This window comes from Zalophus californianus, chromosome 12 (assembly GCF_009762305.2).
Source record: "Zalophus californianus isolate mZalCal1 chromosome 12, mZalCal1.pri.v2, whole genome shotgun sequence".
NCBI lineage: Eukaryota > Metazoa > Chordata > Mammalia > Carnivora > Otariidae > Zalophus > Zalophus californianus.
In genome coordinates this window covers 61,892,972-61,911,650 of record NC_045606.1, presented here as the reverse complement: position 1 = coordinate 61,911,650, position 18,679 = coordinate 61,892,972, and the positions used below count along the sequence as shown (strand labels likewise).

At 38.5% G+C, this 18,679-nt stretch overlaps 1 protein-coding gene across 8 annotated transcripts in view; it reads left to right on the top strand.

Annotated features, from left to right (window-relative positions):
• PDE1C (phosphodiesterase 1C) overlaps window positions 1-18,679 on the top strand; it is a 537,291-nt gene that overhangs the window by 431,418 nt on the left and 87,194 nt on the right. For all 8 annotated transcript variants that reach the window (XM_027575051.2, XM_027575055.2, XM_027575054.2 and 5 more), the window contains 5 exons: window positions 3,142-3,255; window positions 5,538-5,720; window positions 6,717-6,783; window positions 11,813-11,929; window positions 14,144-14,284. In XM_027575051.2, the coding sequence (XP_027430852.1) occupies window positions 3,142-3,255; window positions 5,538-5,720; window positions 6,717-6,783; window positions 11,813-11,929; window positions 14,144-14,284 (622 nt within the window). The remainder of the gene's footprint in view (window positions 1-3,141; window positions 3,256-5,537; window positions 5,721-6,716; window positions 6,784-11,812; window positions 11,930-14,143; window positions 14,285-18,679) is intronic.

The following is an 18,679-nucleotide window of genomic DNA, read 5'->3' as shown; positions in this document are numbered from 1 at the left end:
AAGCTCTTCTAGACTTGCTTACCCCGATATTGTGCTTTCCCAGGAGTGGGAATCGTTAATAATCATGGATTCAAAGTGATATTCTATATGATGTTCTTGATCATTTCAATTGTTTTTGACTCATTATAATTGGTTTTTAGTTCATGGAAGTGATGTAGGAAGCCCTTCTACTAGGAATAGGAGCTTCTTTTAGGAAAAGAAGTGTCAGGCATTTTCATATTTACTTGACCTTGCATAATTAGCATTGTATTTCATCTGCCACTTTAAAAAAATCTTTTGAAACTACTTGCCTATTTTGTAAAGACGGGCTTCATTAAATCTAGGTCACAAATCCACAGTCCATTTAATGGGAGATCCAGGAATCTACTCCCACCCTTGAAAGATCACTATCCTAGAATATGCCTTCAAGTTTTTTGTTTTTGTTTTTTGGAAAATCATATTAATGATGAAATTTTGAACTTGTCCACACCTGAGAATATATTTGTTGGCATTCTACTAAATATAGATCTAGGCATAGATATTTTAAATTACACCACATTATTCTCAAAAAATGGTATTACTGTTAAATGGCTTTCTGGTATCTGGCATGGTAGAATTCTATGGCCAACTTACATTTCTGTTACTTTGTATGTCATATATTTTATTTTCTAAAATTTGCAAGTTCTTTTCTCTATTCTTTGAAATAAAAAATTACAACAGCATATGTTTGATGTTTTTATGTATTTTTTTTCTGGTTTTATCTGATCCTTTTTCATCTGCTTCTAAAGATTTTTCTTCAGTCTAGGAAAACTTATTTGATTAAAGCTGCTTGAGTTTGTTTATTTCTTATGGAAGCCCTATTACAGGTGGACAGGATCATCTGGTTCTTATTTCTTAGTCTTAGATTTTGCCTAGTCATTTTTTACTTTTTGTCGTTTTCCTCTTAGGTTTTGAGAATTGACATGGGTCCTATTAGAGAGTCATGTCAATTCCCGGTAGAATCTTCAAGCCCCAAATGAAGGGAGAAAATAAAAAAATTCTTAAATTTACCCTCATTTTACTTTGCCAATTGAGAGTCCAGACAGCTTGGGGGTAGTTGGGCCCCTGGAGGTGAGAGTCAAAATTAGAGGCAAGCCTAGCCAGGAATGTGTTTTGCTAAAGAGCTTCCAGTCCTTATTTGGAATAGCTCTCAGGGCTCACAGCTACAATCTCCCCATTCTTTGGCAGACTGGCTGTCCACTCTGTGTGAGTGACTGGTAAGCCCTTCCATGCCAACTCCCTGTCCTGCTGCCCCTGAAACCCAGAACACTTCCTGATGGGAGCCACAGGGCTGATCCTCACCTCCAGGCTGACAGAGGCCTCTGCTGGTTTCCCTGTTACATGCTGGAGATTCACAAGTTAGGTAGTGACCACCCTCAGTCTTATTTCTATGGTATTTTACATTGTTGAAATTCCTTGGAATTTCTTTTGTATGGCTGATCCTACTGTTGAAGGTTGATCCAGAGTTTTTCCTCAATATTTATTGCTGATCATTTTCATGGAGATCTGGAGGGGAGTAGTTTACACCTTGCCAAGAAGTGAACTACTCTCTCATGATGGCAAATCTTGAGGTTATTTTGAAGTCAGGAAAGTGGAAACAACCTTGGGAGATGGAGACTTGATATTAATCTTATGTATATTGCTAGGATGTTTCCCATCTGGTTGCCTGTGATGATCAAGGTCACTGAATAACAACAATGACAATAATGGTAATAATTGCCTTTATAAAAACAACCAGGAAAGGGGAGATGTTGGTCAAAGAATATAGACTTTTAGTTTTAAGATGAAAAAGTTCTGGGGATCTGATGTGTTTTGGTGATTATAGCATGGTGATTATAGTTAGCAGGTTACTAGTTTCAAGTATTGTATACTTGAAAGTTGCTAAGAGTAAATCTTAAATGTTCTCGCCACGAAAATAGTTATAATTGTATGAGGTATTGAATGTGTTAACTAATCTTATTGTGGTAAGCATTTTGAAATATGTATGTGTATCAAATCACTGTGTTGTACACCTTACACAATGTGATATGTTAATTATATTAAATAAGGCTAGAAAAAAACCCACATGGTTGATGTGAATATATTATGATTTAATCTTTATATCAACTGAGAAAATTTGGTGGTTGGATTTCCATCTTTTAGCTGACACTCAGAGAAGTTAAATATCTTGTCTGGTATTACATAGCTAATATGTTGTGATGTGGGGCTGAAAACCCAGGTTGTCCTCAAAGCTTCTGTTCTTTCCTTTGCTGGCTGTCAAACGGCCTGAGGAGTTGTCCAACCTCCACATCTCTGGTATTTACAGTGTTCTCAGTTACTGGACTTTGATCATCTCTTGTCATTTTATTGCTCTCATATATACTAACCCCTTCTCTGTGGGGTAGTGTTGATATAAATAAGATAGCCTATATTATCATTTCTCTTACACTGTCTGGAACACTTGACTAGAAGGGGGGGATGATCTTGTCTTTAATACTTTGGTTTACTATCCAGCCTTTCTCTCTCTCTCTCTTTTTTTTTTTTTCCTTAAAGCTGGAGTGTTTATCTGCCCCTAGAGGAATTCCTCCTGTCCTGTAAAATAGTTTATCTTTGGTATTCCTTATGTGGCCCCCTATGGGTATTTTGGTGCTCTGAATCTCCTCACCTGTCTTAGAATACCCATTGACTATGAGGTTGCTCCTGCAGGCTCATGAGGCTGGTCACTGCTGAATGAACATAGTATAATCTTTAACATGGCAGAATCTCAAGTGGCATTTTGTGATGTTGGTGCTGCTCATGCTTTACTACATCCAATTAGAACAAAAAAATTCAAATTAGAGAAGGAGCAAAATCATTGCTAATTTAGGGAACTCCTAGAAAGATAAAAGACAGCTAAAAAGTCTTGGGGGTGGTCTGTGCCTGGTGGATGAGAACATTTTTGTTCTTGCTTCACAATGGCAAAAATGTATTTTATAACTTGAGAAATACCAGTATTTCTCAGCTCCCTCATTAGATTTGTATTTTCCTTCCAGGTAAACTGGAATAAATAAAAACATTCTATGGCTGTAAAATGTGTCGCTGTAATTGTAGGATTATTCTTTGTTCCCTCTATTCTAATTTAATCGTGTCTTTTTTCCCTCCTAGGTTACGATCTTTGGTCAAACAATTAGAGAGAGGCGAGGCTTCGGTGGTAGATCTTAAGAAGAATTTGGAATATGCAGCCACAGTACTCGAATCTGTGTACATTGATGAAACCAGGTAAGCTAAACATGACAAGAAGTGAGTACACTGAGGGTCAGTTCTCTGTTATGTGGCTTTTCTGAAATGTCTCCCTTGGCCTGTAGTGGGGTAGTGCTCAAATGACGGGTGACAGAGCTTTCGTTTCTACAAAACGAAATTTGGACCTCTCCTAGCTCTGTGCCTCCTCATCTGAGAAAGGAGCTAACTGAACGTTTTTCACATGGCCATTATGATAATGGAGTGAGATAATGTAAGAGGAGAAAAAGTGATTTTTAAAAATATGGTAAGATTTCTTATCAAGTGTAGAGTTCCACTGTAATAATTGTACACTGTTAGCCTCAGCCTAAAAGTTATTTTCATGTGTTAATTCACATTGTCTTTAAGTGGAGGTTCCTTAAGTGACGATAAAGCATTTATCCTCTTAAGGACCCAGAATTCCTCCTGCAATCTTGCGTGTTACCAATTTTTTTAATAGACTCTTTCCACCTGAATTATCCAAACGTATTAAAGCACTTCCTGTCAGCAAATGCATTTGAAAGTAGCGAAAGAGCTTTTGTTTTGAAAGATGTTGACCTGGTGAATTTGAAAGACTTTTTTTCTCTTTTCTAATTCAGGCTCCTCTGTCAGTCTTAACTTCTCTACGCCAGATTCCAATCTGAAAGGATTTCCCAGTAATCTAAGAATTAGTATGCATGTGGTTTAGTTTTTGGTGACTTGCTTGGTTCCTAATTTAAGGAAATTTGATATCATAGTTTTTTCCAAATGTTACATTTGCTCCCCTGCCCCCCAATTGATGTGTCTACAGGAAAAAAAAAATCTTTTTTAAAACTTTTTATTGATACCTGTTTACACTGCTTATTTTTAGTAGGACTTAATATAAGTATAAAATACAATTTTATTTTAACTTATTTTTATTTATTTTCTCTTCCGGTGGTCTGACCTATGAACAAGTTTGAAAAATCAGCCAAGCACATCTTACAGATGACTTAAATCACTGAGCTCAAATAAAGAACTGCATTATTTTGGAAATTTTGCTTGAATTTAGAATTTATACTTCTGTAATGTTCTATCAAACTAGAAGGAATATCAGTTGATATCATTTTGCTTTATTACTTCAGAGGACTGGGTTGATGTGATTTGGGTAATATTTTACAAAGTCTTTTTCTTTTTTAAATTTTTAATTTTTTAAAAAATTATTTTTAGGGGCGCCTGGGTGGCTCAGTCATTAAGCGTCTGCCTTCAGCTCAGGTCATGATCCCAGTGTCCTGGGATCGAGCCCCGCATCAGGCTCCCTGCTCAGCGGGAAGCCTGTTTCTCCCTCTCCCACTCCCCCTGTTTGTGTTTCCTCTCTCGCTGTCTCTCTCTGTCAAATAAATAAATAAAATCTTTTAAAAAATTATTTTTATTTTATTTTATCTTAAGTTTATTTATTTATTTATTTATTTATTTATTTATTTTTAAAGATTTTTATTCATTCATTTGAGAGAGAGAGAATGAGAGGGAGAGCACATGAGAGGGGGGAAGTTCAGAGGGAGAAGCAGATCCCCCGCAAGCAGGGAGCCCGATGCAGGATTCAATTCAGGGACTCCAGGATCATGACCTGAGCTGAAGGCAGTCGCCTAACCAACTGAGCCACCCAGGCGCCCTTAAATTTATTTTTATTAAAGATTTATTTTATTTATTTATAACTGATGTATAACCTTGTGTAACTTTAAGTTGTACAGTGTGGTGATTTAATGCACTTATATATTGTAATATGATTACCACCAGAGCGTTAGCTAACACCTCTATAATGCCACAGAATCTTCATTATTTTTTTGTGCTGGGAACAATTAAGACCTAGTCTCTTAGCAACTTTGAAGTTTGTGATGCAGTATTGTTGTCTATAGCAAAGTCTTTAAATGTTCTTTTTTTTTTTAAACACAAAATAATGCCACATGGTCCATCTATGGAAACCTCCCTGTGAATGCATTTTTAAAGGGAAGATTTAGATCCCATTCAAATTCCACAAACCTAGGAATAAAGATACTGGGTGCTCTTAGAGCCTGAGATGGAGCATTTTTTACTTTCTCTGATTTCTTTGTTTTTGTGCAGTCTGGTAGAGAGAACCATCCTGAAACATAATGGTGAGCTTTTACAAGCCTTACCAAAAAGGTGCTATATTTTTTGTGGCCGTTTTTAATTTGGTTTCTTTGTATCTGTGGAGGCAGGTGGGGTGGAAAGAGGGAGCAGCCATTGTGAACAGAGAGCTCTAACTTCAGATGTAATCTCAGTGTCCTGGTTGTGTTTCTTGCGTTCAGGCGACTCCTGGATACGGAGGATGAACTCAGTGACATTCAGTCAGATGCAGTGCCTTCTGAGGTCCGAGACTGGCTGGCCTCCACCTTCACGAGGCAGATGGGGATGATGCTCAGAAGGAGCGAGGAGAAGCCACGGTTCAAGAGCATCGTCCATGCAGTACAGGCTGGGATATTTGTGGAGAGGTAAAGATGGCTATCAGTCAGTGACCAAAGCAGCAAAAGGGACACCAGTTTCCAATAACAGGAAGCTTTGCTTTGATGTAATTTTTGTATCTGTATAAACACTGAAAATTCCGAATTTTCAGAATGGAAATAGATAGTCTTGAAGGAGAGATTGCTAAAACATATTTCTTTAATCTTTGTCGCATCATTAGGACAAGACTTTGCCTTTGCTCAGAATTCTTTTTGTTAACTAGAAAAGGTTTGGTTTAAGTTCAGTCTCCCATTTTTTAAAAAAGGACATCATCTAATCCATCATCCTTTGACATATGTGGAACAGGGCAGGGATGCCTTGAGGTTGTTGACCTGGGAGGGGGGACAGTTCATTTAAAGGCTTTGAGTTCCCCATGACGCTTTCCAATTTTGTTAGCCATTTTGCTCTTTAATTAAATTGCCCCCTTCCCCAGAAATAGATACCAGAAATTGATTTATTCTTCCTACAATCCTTATTACACAAATCAATTTATTCTTCCTATAATCCTTATTGCACGTCTACAGGTTTTAGAAATGCCACATTCAGTTCAAAGTTCACCTGGGACATTTCCCTTCTTGTTTTTGACAGTTCTAAAGAACAAGCTCTTCCAAATGGGTTGCCCATAGGAGTTCCTCATTCAGGTTAAAGTACTACTTTGCATACTATTTATGCTGTACTATAATTCACTTCTAGTAGAAGAAGTGACCCATTTTAATAATTGAATTTACAACTTGGGGCCCATCGATTAATTTTTTTTTTGGTTTCCAATAATTCATGTATGTGGGATTGCTTTAATTTCTCTTGAATGTAACCCTTTCTTAGGTCACTTAAATGACTATGAAAAAGGTTATAAAAAAACTGTTATGTTTCTTGGTTCACCCAATGACATGACTTCTCATATTTGTCAGTGCTTAGTGTAAGTCTGTGGCTTGCTAATTCTTTTTCGTAAGATAAAATATTGCATTTTTCCCCTCTGACTTTGCCAGAATGTATAGACGAACATCCAACATGGTTGGACTGAGCTACCCACCAGCTGTTATTGAAGCATTAAAGGTAATACCAGAGAAAAAGTCTGACAGTGTACATGGTATCTTATAAAAAGTAGATACATTTGTTGTTAGAAAATAAGAGGCTTTCATTTATGGTTCACTTACAGGTTTCCCAGTCATCCCTGACTTATTTCTTTCATTATTTTTTACTTATCTGTTCTTACAGTATCATGATCTTTTTGCCTTTGACTTGATTTTTTTTTTTTTTTAAATCAAACTGTGTGAGTCTCATTTCTTTCTACATCACCATCAGGGGGATCTTTGGTGATTGTAGTTGTATCATTGTCTGATTATCTACTCTAAGTCCATTTTGTAGATGAAGAAACTGAGACTTAGTGAGATTTTTAAAAAGATACAGTTAGTTAGTTAGAGCCAGAAGAACTAAAGTGTGATACCAGAGTTCCAATCACATAGTAAGCTCTCAGTAACATTTTACTGCCTGAATGTGTCCCCAGAACCTATATATCCTACTGTTTACCCAAGACTCTCACAGAGCCCTAAAGTTCAATGGGAAGTTACATAGGCGTTTGAGTTACAATGAGCTAAATCTTGCAGAACTACTCCCACTCAGGCAAGCTCTTAGAATTATATAGAATATTCTCTAAGAGCCTCAAAGTGGATTCTTATGTATGTGTCAGTTCAGATCCACTGGTTTAAAGCCATGCTGGCTGTGCTAAAGCTGATTTGGCTTCTGGATTTGAGGGTGGGGCTGTGCTAAGGGCCAGGATCACTTGGCTGGTTGACATTGCATGATATCTATACACAGAATCGAGTCATCCATTTGCATAGGGACATCCTAGCATACTGACTATTTTGTGTGTGTGTTAAGATTTATTTATTTATTTTAGAGAAAGAGAGAGAGCATAAGCAGGAGGGACAGAGGGAGAGGGAGAGAGAACCTCAAACAGACTCCCTGCTGAGTGCAGAGCCCGACGTGTGGCTCAATCCCCCGACCCTGGGATCATTACTTGAGCCAAAACCAAGAGTAGGACACTTAACCAACTGTGCAACCCAGGTTCCCCATTCTGACTATTGTTATGGCTATTGGTTGTCTGTCTCTGAAACCTGAAACATGTATTACCTGGTGATGGTTTCAGAAGTTAACTTAAATTACCTACTCATGGAATCAGGCATGGGAGAGCTTCATGATCAACTTAATGTCAAGAAAGACTTTTAGGGCCATTTTGATTTTGTATTTCAGTGTCTTTCTCTTGCCTCAAAGACATTCACTAGTTGAATTTGTGAGACCCTATATTCGGATTCTCAGTTGTCCATTTTCTTTCTCTTTTTTTAACTACCTTTATTTTTTTTTAAGATTTTATTTATTTATTTGAGACAGAGAGAGAGAGCAGGGTAAAGGCAGAGGGAGAAGCAGACTCCCCACTGAGCAGGGAGCCCAACGTGGGACTTGATCCTGGGACTCCAGGATCATGACCTGAGCCAAAGACAGACCCTTGACCAACTGAGCCACCCAGGCCCCCATCCATTTTCTGTCTCTTAACTCATGCTAAGAACAGGAAAGATGCTCAAGAAGGATGCGGCAAGAAGATACATGTTTCCTCTTGCTCCTGTTTGGTCTCCCCACCAGTGCCCAGTGCACCCAGTGTAATTTACAGCCACATTTCCCATGTAATCAGTGAAATCACGGCATGAGATCTGATGTTTCATAACACCCACTAGGAAGCTGCATTGATATTCATAAACGAACCCAAAACATTCAGTGAAATCTTAGGGACATTAAAAGAATCCTTTATATTTAATTTCTTCTCTTATTATGAACATAAATACAGATGGTTATACCAGTATTAAGAAATTTATAAAAATATTTCCTCTAGACTGGAGAATCTTTTCTATGCAAAATAACTGAAGAAAATGTGGAACATCCTAGGATGTGCATGAATTGTTATTTCATGCGTAGGGAAAAGTCATTCTCAGAGGCACACATGTTGTCTTTCTGAGGGGAAAGGAACCTAGATGATTCAGACCAGGAATGAGTGCTAACTCTCCAAACTGCTACCCTTCTGCACAATTATTGAGGATAATATGCATAAGGCTAGAGCTGTACTTTCTCTTGATCCTGTCCCCTATTTACTAGGGGAGTTTAAGATCTTTTAACAGTATTCCCCCCCCCCCCCAGACTCTGGTTTAATCTGCAGTGGATTGAAGATGAGTTGGTGGGATCACACAGATACTTTCTTTTTTTAGGTAGTACCTGTTAAAAAATGGTTTTTTTCTACTACACTGCCAAAGGTTTACATGGGATGGCCAATACTTTCTTCTATTATAGGAAATTTCTCCCAAAACTGAGAGAATACAATTCAATAAAATAACCGTCATGCCGTGGTCATGTTAACCTTTGTGATTAATGTAAGAACATGGCATGAAATCACATTAAGTAAGAGAATAATTAACCGCCACCGATCTCTAAATTTGACATATGTTGCTCTTTTGTTCTTTTAATTTTTTCCATCCAATATATGCCAGCTTCTGATTTGGGGAGTTTTCTCTCTAGGCTTTTGAGGTGGGGTTATTGGAATTGTAGAAGTGTATTATTGTTTAGAAGGCATCTGTTGTGTAACTTAGGAAGGGACACCCTTGGTAGACTCTAGGTTTAAAGTGGGAGGAAGAGAGGAGGTTCAGGCTTCAATTACTTTAGACTCATAGGAAGTTCCTGAAGTTTTTCCTCAGGAATGGGCCTTGGGCCATGTTTGGTAAGAGAGGCTTGAGACGGTTAAAGACAGTTAAACTAGGTGCTTGTTAAAAATGCAGATTCTAGGTCCCAGGCCAGGATTCTGCAAGTCCCTCAGCTGAGAATCAGCATTTTTTTCCTGAGCACCCCAGGTGGTTCTGAAGAACATGAAAATTTGAGAATCACAGCTAAGTCCCTTTTAAAAATGAGTAACGAGAGAGAACATCCCACTGACTACTCACACTAATCTTCCTGTTTCTCTAAGTTCTAATAATCTGAATAAATCATGACTTCTTACTGTGATCGTTTCTGTATTTTCAGTGATAGCCTTTCTCTTTTTTATTCATTCTGGAGAATAGGAGTAAAAATTGCAGACATGACAAAATGTTTTCTCACCTATTGTGTTGTCACTGGTCTTTTCCGTAGGACTAATGGATGTCATGACAATGTCAATTATAGTAGCTAAGGTGAAGCTTTAGGTCTTGGGTTAATCTTAAATGGCCCCACTATCTATGGCTTAGGCCCTATTGGGGTATTTAGGGCATGAGGCCTGGCTCACAGCATATATTCATTGAGTTTACAATCTCCTCTGTTGACAATGATATCACTGTTGACGATGATGCCAGTGGGGTTATTACCTGGTTCTGCTACCAAATGGCATTAGACGCCTCCCTTCATCTCTCTGAGGTAGCCATCTGTAAAAGTGGGGAAAGTAACACCTATTTCTAGGGTTGTGAGGATTAGCAAATGTCTATAAACACTTCTCACTGTGCCTGGCACAGAAAATGTGCTCAGCTTATAGCAATTTCTTTAGTTGTTATAATGGAGGAGAAATGTCAGAAGGCTGAGGTGAGGTTACCACTACGTGTCAACTTTTTGGAAAAGTTTGGTTTTCCCTATATATACAATTCAGTTTTCCTGTGCCCTGGTGTCCATGAGGAAGACCCTTGATGGCCTTGGGATGGTCTTTGGTCTTTGGAGGAGGGACAGGGTGGGATAGATGGATGATGTTAGAATGCATTGGGGGCTGAGGTGAGAGCCACTCAGGCCAGCAGTTCCAGAAGAGTCTCTTCCAGGGAACCATCTGACTTTTCCTGGACTCAGTGTGGTCTCACTTGTGTCCTTATGTGGTCTCACATGTGTCTGCTTATGACAGCACACTTTCTATAATTACTGAAAGTGAAACTTTTTTTTTAAGATTGTATTTATTTATTTGTCAGAGAGAGCAAGAGAGAGAGAGCAGGGGGAGTGGCAGGCAGAGGGAGAAGCAAGGAGCCCAATGTGGGACTTGATCCCAGGACCCTGGGATCATGACCTGAGCTGAAGGCACACACTTAACCGACTGAGCCACCAAGGTGCCCCTGAAAGTGAAGCTCTTGACACAAGAAACCAAATGACTGTTGCTTTGGCTCTTGCTTAACCACACCTTTGTTTACTACATCCACAAGTATCTGGTTGTAAGTCAAAGACACATCAGACAATGTTTACATATATTTTGGGGTAGCTATTTGTAGACAAATAAGGCTTTGAACTTCAAGACTGATGTGTGAGGAGTGCTTAGCTCTTAGTTTTACTTTTTTTGGTAAAGTGACTTACAGATTTGAGGACTAGGTTCTCAGATCACTGCTTCCAGAAGTGGTAGCATTTTTCTCTTTCATGAAATGAAGTCTTTCTCTGTGATTTTAGCTCACCAGTTTGAACTGAAGGGACACATGATTTGTATTCTATATCACACATGTTTCTGAATACTTTTAAGTGGGTTAACATTCTCAACTGTGGACTAAGAGGAAGTCAGTAGGTAATAGGAAGGGACTGGGGAGAAGTTTGGAGTAGGGAAGCACCTTAGGTTGTCGTGAAGTGAAATAAACATTTGAAATTCCGCAGTGGTAGTGACAGGCTTAATGGAAAGGGCCTGAGCTTAGGCATCTGTTGACCATGTTTGTGTCCTGGTCCCACTTGTGTCCTTAGCACTTCACTTGTGATGGATCTTAGGGAAATTAACTTCTCAGTTTTCTCATCAGAAAGATGTGACTAATAATACCTGCCACTTAGAGTTGTTTCAGGATACATTATGTATTTATCACTGATCACAACACCTCGCATATGGTAGGCATTCAATAAATTATAGCTGTTGTTATAAGTAGTAAGACTATTTAATTATTTTATCAGTAAATGCTGTGCAGGTCTGCCAAGTTGGGAAAAGTTTGAGGGCAGAAATGCTGTTAGAGTCTTGGGCTGTGAAATCCTGGGTGAGGGTTGCAGGGCGACTCCCCGAGGGGGAAGACGGGTAGCTGTATGAGTGGCTGTGGACTAATGCAGTCTTTCTCCCTGCCCTGCCGTGCAGGATGTGGACAAGTGGTCCTTTGATGTCTTTTCCCTCAATGAAGCCAGCGGGGATCATGCACTGAAATTCATTTTCTATGAATTACTCACGCGTTATGATCTGATCAGCCGTTTCAAGGTCAGTGCCTACTTTTAAAAAAAAATGCATGCATTTGTCCATTTTTTCTTTTTTAAAGATTTTGTTTATTTATTTTAGAGAGAGAGAGAGTGAGCGAGAGAGCAGGAGTTGGTGGGGGTGGGGGAGGCAGAAGCAGACTCTCCACTGAGCAGGGAGCCCAATTGGGGGCTCGATCCGGGGACTCCAGGATCATGGTCTGAGCCGAAGGCAGGTGCCCAGATGCTTCACATTTGTCCATCCTTCCATGACTTTTGGGGTAAGACCAAGACCATCCTTCCATGACTTTTGAGCTAAGACATCCTTTTAATATAGACTGAACACTGCTATAGGTGACTTGGGAAGATTCATCCAGACAGCTGCTGCCCTGAACTCTGTGGTGGTGGGAACTTTTCCTTAAGCCCTTGCTGGGTGGGGCTCATAGCAGGCGAGAGAGGCTGGAACCACCCGGTTGGATCCCAGTCTTCCTAGAAGTACAGGCCGAAGTGTGGACTAGCGGAACTCCCGAACGGCTCTCCCCGCAGATCTCATTTCAGCCTGATTTCGTGTACTGTCGATCGCTGCTGGCACAGTAATGGAGACAGAGTGTGCATCCGCTGTCTCTGCAGACTTTTTTCCCCACCACTTGGCTCAAATTCAGACAAATGCTCTCACTTATCATCCGTGACAGATCATCAGTATTTCCCAGCCATTCATGCTTCAAATTAATTCTTCAACTTTAAGTAAAGAGCATGAATTGTTTTCAGTGTTCAATCCCCTCTGCTTTGTAATACCATGGACTCTAGACGTCCAGCCAGGTTCTCCAGGGAGTCTGTGCGTTCATCTGGTGACATCTATCGTATCATGCTCCTCAGACTTCTCTCATCATGGGGATGAGCCCCTGGAAAATGCAAGGGTTTTTGAATATAAGGTATTGATTTCTCTAGACAGCATGGTTCTTTATCACCTTCCTAAGGACTGTGTACTTGGGGGCATATTTCCTACATAGCCATAAATACTTTATGGCAGTGGTTCTTAATTTCTTTGTGTCAGAAATTGGCCTGAAAATCTGGTGGATGCTCAGGACACTTTCCACAGAATACAGCTCTTGTGCACATATGCACACCTTTACCTAGCATTTTCGTGTCTCATGGATCTCTCATGAACAGCCCAAAGAACCTGGGGTTATTGGATATTCATTTTTAAAGCTGATAATGAATTAATCTCTGGCATATGAGGCAATATTTAAATTTTTAAGAATCCACAACTGGTAAATATAGAAGGATCTCCTCAAGGAAGAACATGTTATAGGCTCTCATGAAGCATTACAGTAAAGCATTTTCCTTATTTTTTTTTTTTCTAACTTATGTGATTATTGGTCTCCTGGAACCCACGTTTTCTCTTTTTATCCCAGGGTTGTATTTGATAATTAACCCTAAACCAAGGAATTAACCCAGAAAAGAAATACAATGAATGTTTTCAGGGTCCCCTTCTTTTGTGCAGACATTTTGCATTTGTTCTTTATTTTCTGCCACATAGAAAATGAAGGTTATGTATATTATACATATTTGAGACAGAATAGGAATTAGGCTACAATTCCAAATTGCAATGCAACAATAATAAATTGCCAAGTAAGAGACATAAGAACACACTCTGTTTCTGTTCTTGTATATAACAGGCTATCACATGTTTTGTTTTGTATTTTTTTTGTGTGTCCAGCACATACAATCATTCCTCCTAAGGGCACAGTTTTCAGGAGGTGGCGGCTTGTGTTTGTTTTGCAATCATTTTACAACTTAAGATCCTTATGTACTTTATGTTTTCCCACAAAATAAATGAGATGTGCTACACAGTATGTATCCATTTATTTCTCAAGAAATAAAAGACTTGAAAAAAAAAAGAAATAAAAGACTTGAACCTCTGCTTGAGAAATAGGTGAACACATACCCTTTGCCCTAAATATCTTTGAGACAATTCTGGGGTTCTGGACTGAGAACAACAACAGCAACAACAAAAAACAATTTGCAGGGCAGACTCTTCTTAAACCAGGGACTTACTGTGAGATTTTCAAATCATCTGATAATTCCTTCAGTAGTTTTAACTCATTTTAAAAAGTTCTGATTTCTTCATGTGCCATGTTATGCTCCCAGGAAGAGGCAGCTCGAGTGCCTTAGACTTGTGCTTCCTCACTTAAAGCTACCAAATCACTGGCTACTTAACCTTACTGCTCTCTTTCAGATCCCCATTTCTGCCCTTGTCTCATTTGTGGAGGCCCTGGAAGTAGGATACAGCAAGCATAAAAATCCGTACCACAATTTAATGCATGCCGCCGACGTTACGCAGACTGTGCATTACCTCCTTTATAAGACAGGGGTAGCGGTAAGTACTGATAGGAACTCCTAGATTACACAAAAGATGTGATGATGGTTCTTTTTACTGGAGGCTATTCCTATTCTGATGAGGTTGAGCCCACAAGAAGTGCGTTGGTGCGTGGACTTCCTGCTCCCCAAGAATTGTCTAACTATCACTGAAGGTCTTGGGGCTCTTTACGGCTTCTGCTATTTTCTGCATCCTGGACTTGATGAAATAAATATGTGGTAGTGACTTGCATCTTTATTCGGCTATGACCACATTAAATATAATTTCTAGAACTAAGTATGTATTTCCAGATGTCTCCACATCTGGAATCATATCATATCATATCAAGTAGAAATCATATCATATCAAATAGAAATCATATCAAGTATGCCTGGCAACCACACTGCACACAGTTAGCTTTTGGTTTAAACCATTTGATCTTTTTCATGAGGATTATTGATTATTCTCATCCTACGTACGTGTGTTCAATTTGTTTGACCTCAGGGGCAATCTTTACTTCTAATCATTTGAAATTTTTCTTATTTGTTTTGACCCAACATTTCAGCTCTTTAGTTGTTTTTGAATCCCTGTTCTGTAATCCATTGTATGAACTGGCCTGTTTAACTTGGTTATCTCTCCCTTTGCCCTCTTTGCCTTGATAAAAGCTGTTAATTTTACAAGATATAGCTATTAGTGATGAACAGCCAGTTCTCTGTTAGGTCTCTATGACTTTTTCCTTTGAAATCTTCAGAGTCAACATCAAAGTAGACATTGTTTGGCTGTGGTTATTAATTAGCCCATAAACTCAACACATTCGTTATTTTTTCCTCTAGGGCATGTTGAAAGACTTGGTCTAATATCTCACTGAATTAAAAATGGAACACAGTGGGAGGAGTGTGGGCTTTGGAGCTAGATATAGTGGGTCATAAATCCTTGAGTAATTACTTATTAGATTTAGTGACCTATGATAAATTGCTTAAATCTCTGAGTCAGGATTTTCGCATTTTTAAAATGGTGAAAAATATTCTATCTTATAGAAATACTGTGGCAGTTAGGAATAAACTATCAAAAATGCGAAGTGCTCGGTCTGCCTCATGAAGGAAGTTCAACAGTTAGAAATTGTTGTTAGTAAAACTTTGCTGGATTTTCTCAAAACCTCTCAACAATTTCAGTTCTTCTTTATTGTAAAGCTGGCTTCTTAAAAATATTATTTAAAAAAGCTATAATTTTTTATATTATAGAAACACTATCAAGGGGACCTGTTTAATGTGATAAAAGATTTCTGTCAGAAGCACAGAGCAGACTTAGTTAATGGTGGTTCCTTGAAAACATGGAGCAAAACAGGGATGGCCACACTAATGTTGCTATCGAGCATTTTTCTGGAGGTCTCATCCAATGCAATGTAGTATCTAAAAAAGTTGAAGAAGTATCCTGTGAAAATAATTTGACCATCTCTTTTAAAAAATCAAGAAAATCCAACTACAAATTATTAGGTCAAATAAAAGACCTCAATCAGATGTAGATAAAATAACTGTCCTAGGGCACCTGGGTGGTGCAGTCGGTTAAGCATGTGCCTTCGGCTCAGGTCATGATCCCAGGGTCCTGGCATCAAGTCCCACATTGGGCTGCTTGCTCAGCAGAGAGCCTGCTTCTCCCTCTGCCCCCCCCACTAATTCTCTCTCTCTCAAATAAATAAATAAAATCTTAAAAAAATAGCTGACTTAGACATTGGAAATTAACAAGCATAATAGAGGAACCTACATTCTGGAGAGTTGTTTTTTTTTTTTAAATTGATAAGTTACTAATGAAGAACTTCAAAACTGATAAAAAGGAAACTGTAAAACTAAATTAAAGAGCAGAAAAACAATGTTTAAATAAGAAAGAAAATACATTATGTTTTTAATGCAAAGCTTCAGTGTTATATAGATGTCAATTTTCTTCAAACTGATCTATAAATTCAAAGCAATACCAATAAAGAATAATGAAACATGATAAGCTGAGTCTGAGATATATGTAAAATAGATATTTCACAACTTTAGAAAAAAGAGTTTTGAAAAAGACAATGTATGCCTTGGTATAGTTCTTATTCTACTAGGTGTTAAAATATCTGCTGAAGCTGTAGTAATAAAGACAGGGTGGTATTTGTGCAAAAATCACCAAATACATGAATGAAGTTGAGTAAAGTTTCTCAAAAACTAAGCCCAAATATTTATTGAGCACAGTTTTGATTTAGACATGTTGAGTTTCAGGTCCTCATTAGACATCATTGTGGAAGTGTCAAGCGGGAAGAGAATGAATGGATTCGAGAGCTCTGGGGAGAGGTTAGGGGTGGACATGTAGATTAGGCAATCTTGGGCATATCAATATTATAGAAAGACATGGAATTAGTTGAGATCACCTGAAGAGCGAGTGTGAATAGAGAAGTAGTAGGGGCTCTGAAGTGAGTCCTGGAACAGCCTCAAGTTTAAAATGAAGGTAAAGAATTAGAGCCAACAGTAGTAACTAAAATGGAGTGGTCAGTGACATTGGAATAAAAGCCAACAGTGCGAGCATGGAAGCCAAGGAAAGTAAGTGCTTCAAAAGAGAATAGTGAATTGTATGGGACATGCCAAAATGTCAAATAGGATGAGGATAGACAAGTGACCACTGCCTTTGGCAACATGGAAGTCATTAGTGGCCTTGACATGAGTGGTCTCAGTGCTTTGGTGAGGATGGACCACTGACAAGAGTATAATGAAGAAAGAATTCAGGTGAGAAGGTAAGGACACATCTATAGACAACAACATTACAGGGAAAATGACTCAGGTCAAAAAATGTTTTGGGAACTATGGTTCATTTGGGGAAAGAAAAGAATGTTTTTGTTCTACTTTAACCAATCACCTAATATTGGACCAATGAATTAAAGATTTGAATACAAAAAATTTGATCATATTAGAAGAAAATATGAGAATATGTTTATTTCCTTGAAACAGGAAATTCTTTCTTATATAAGCCTCAAAACACAAAAGTTATATAAAAATACTGATTAAGCTGAGTGTATGAAAATTAAAACCTGTAGGATAAAAAGAATCATCATAATGATGTAAGTACTTGAGGAAAATATGGGATTAAGATCCAGATGATAGAAAGTTATCAACAAGAAAATGACAGAAATTCAGGAGAAAAATAGGAGGAAACCCATTCACAGAGTGAAGATTGCCCTGTTATAAAGTCTCTGTCATAGGTGGAATTTTGTCTTCCCCCTTCCCCGCCCCCAGATTATGTTGTTGAAAGTCCTAATCTCCAGTGCCTCAGAACGTGACTGTATTTGGACAGAAGGTCTTTAAAGAGGTAATTAGGTCACGTGGGTGGCCCTGATCCAGTGTGACTGTTGTCCTTCTACAAAAAGAAGATTAAGATGGCAGACATGTGCGTGCACAGAGGAAAGACCATGTGAGGACATGGCACAAAAAGGACCATCTGCAACCTGGGGAGAGGACACTCACTGCAAACTGACCCTGCCAATACTTTGATCTTGGACTGCTAGCCTCCAGACTGTGAGAAAATAAAGTTCTGTGGTTTAAGCCGCCTAGTTGGTGGCATTTTGTTATTGCAGCCAAGGAGACAAATAGAGGAGCAGAGCTATGATTCGGTCCCAGGACTGATTTCTCACGCCATGCATTTAAATATTTAGCCATATTTCTACAATGCCTGTGGTCAAGAAAAAAAAAAAAAGAGCCCCTGATATTCTTGCACCTCAGTATCCTTATGTGATACTTGAAAGTATCCTGGTGAGGATCAACATAGATGGCAAATGTACTTTGGACTGATCTATTTCAACATATATTTAGTTAGTACCTGCTGTGTGCAGTATACTATGGAGATATAAAGGTAAATCATACACAGCTTTTTTAGCCCTCAAGAAAAACTCCCAAGTATTTATGCTAATGCACGTTATCATTAACGTGAATGTTACAGCAACCAATGATCATAATGTACTGCATGCTGTTCTTAAATGAGCTCATTTGCCATTGAATTTTCATTATCAATTCAGGCCATATTCAGAATCATTCTTAAATATAGAAACTACTTCCCGCCCACTCTCTCTTGGAAATGCAGCTCAAAACAAACTTCTTTCATTGCAAGCTTACAGAAACAGGGGGGAGCATTCTGATGAATGAAGAACATATTGTTACTCTAACTTTCCATTACAAACCAAGAGGGAGAAATGCTTTAAATCATTTCAGTTTTATAAACTGTAAGACACATGGGGAATCAAAACATCCCATTGATAAAGTGATGTCTGGGCTTCAACATCAACAGTATTACTCATTGTAATCTGTTTATATTACTCATTATTGCTTTACTTAGATGTGGAGAAGATGCTTGAATTCTTTCAGAATTATTTTGCCCACTTTTAAGGGAAAAATCCTTGAA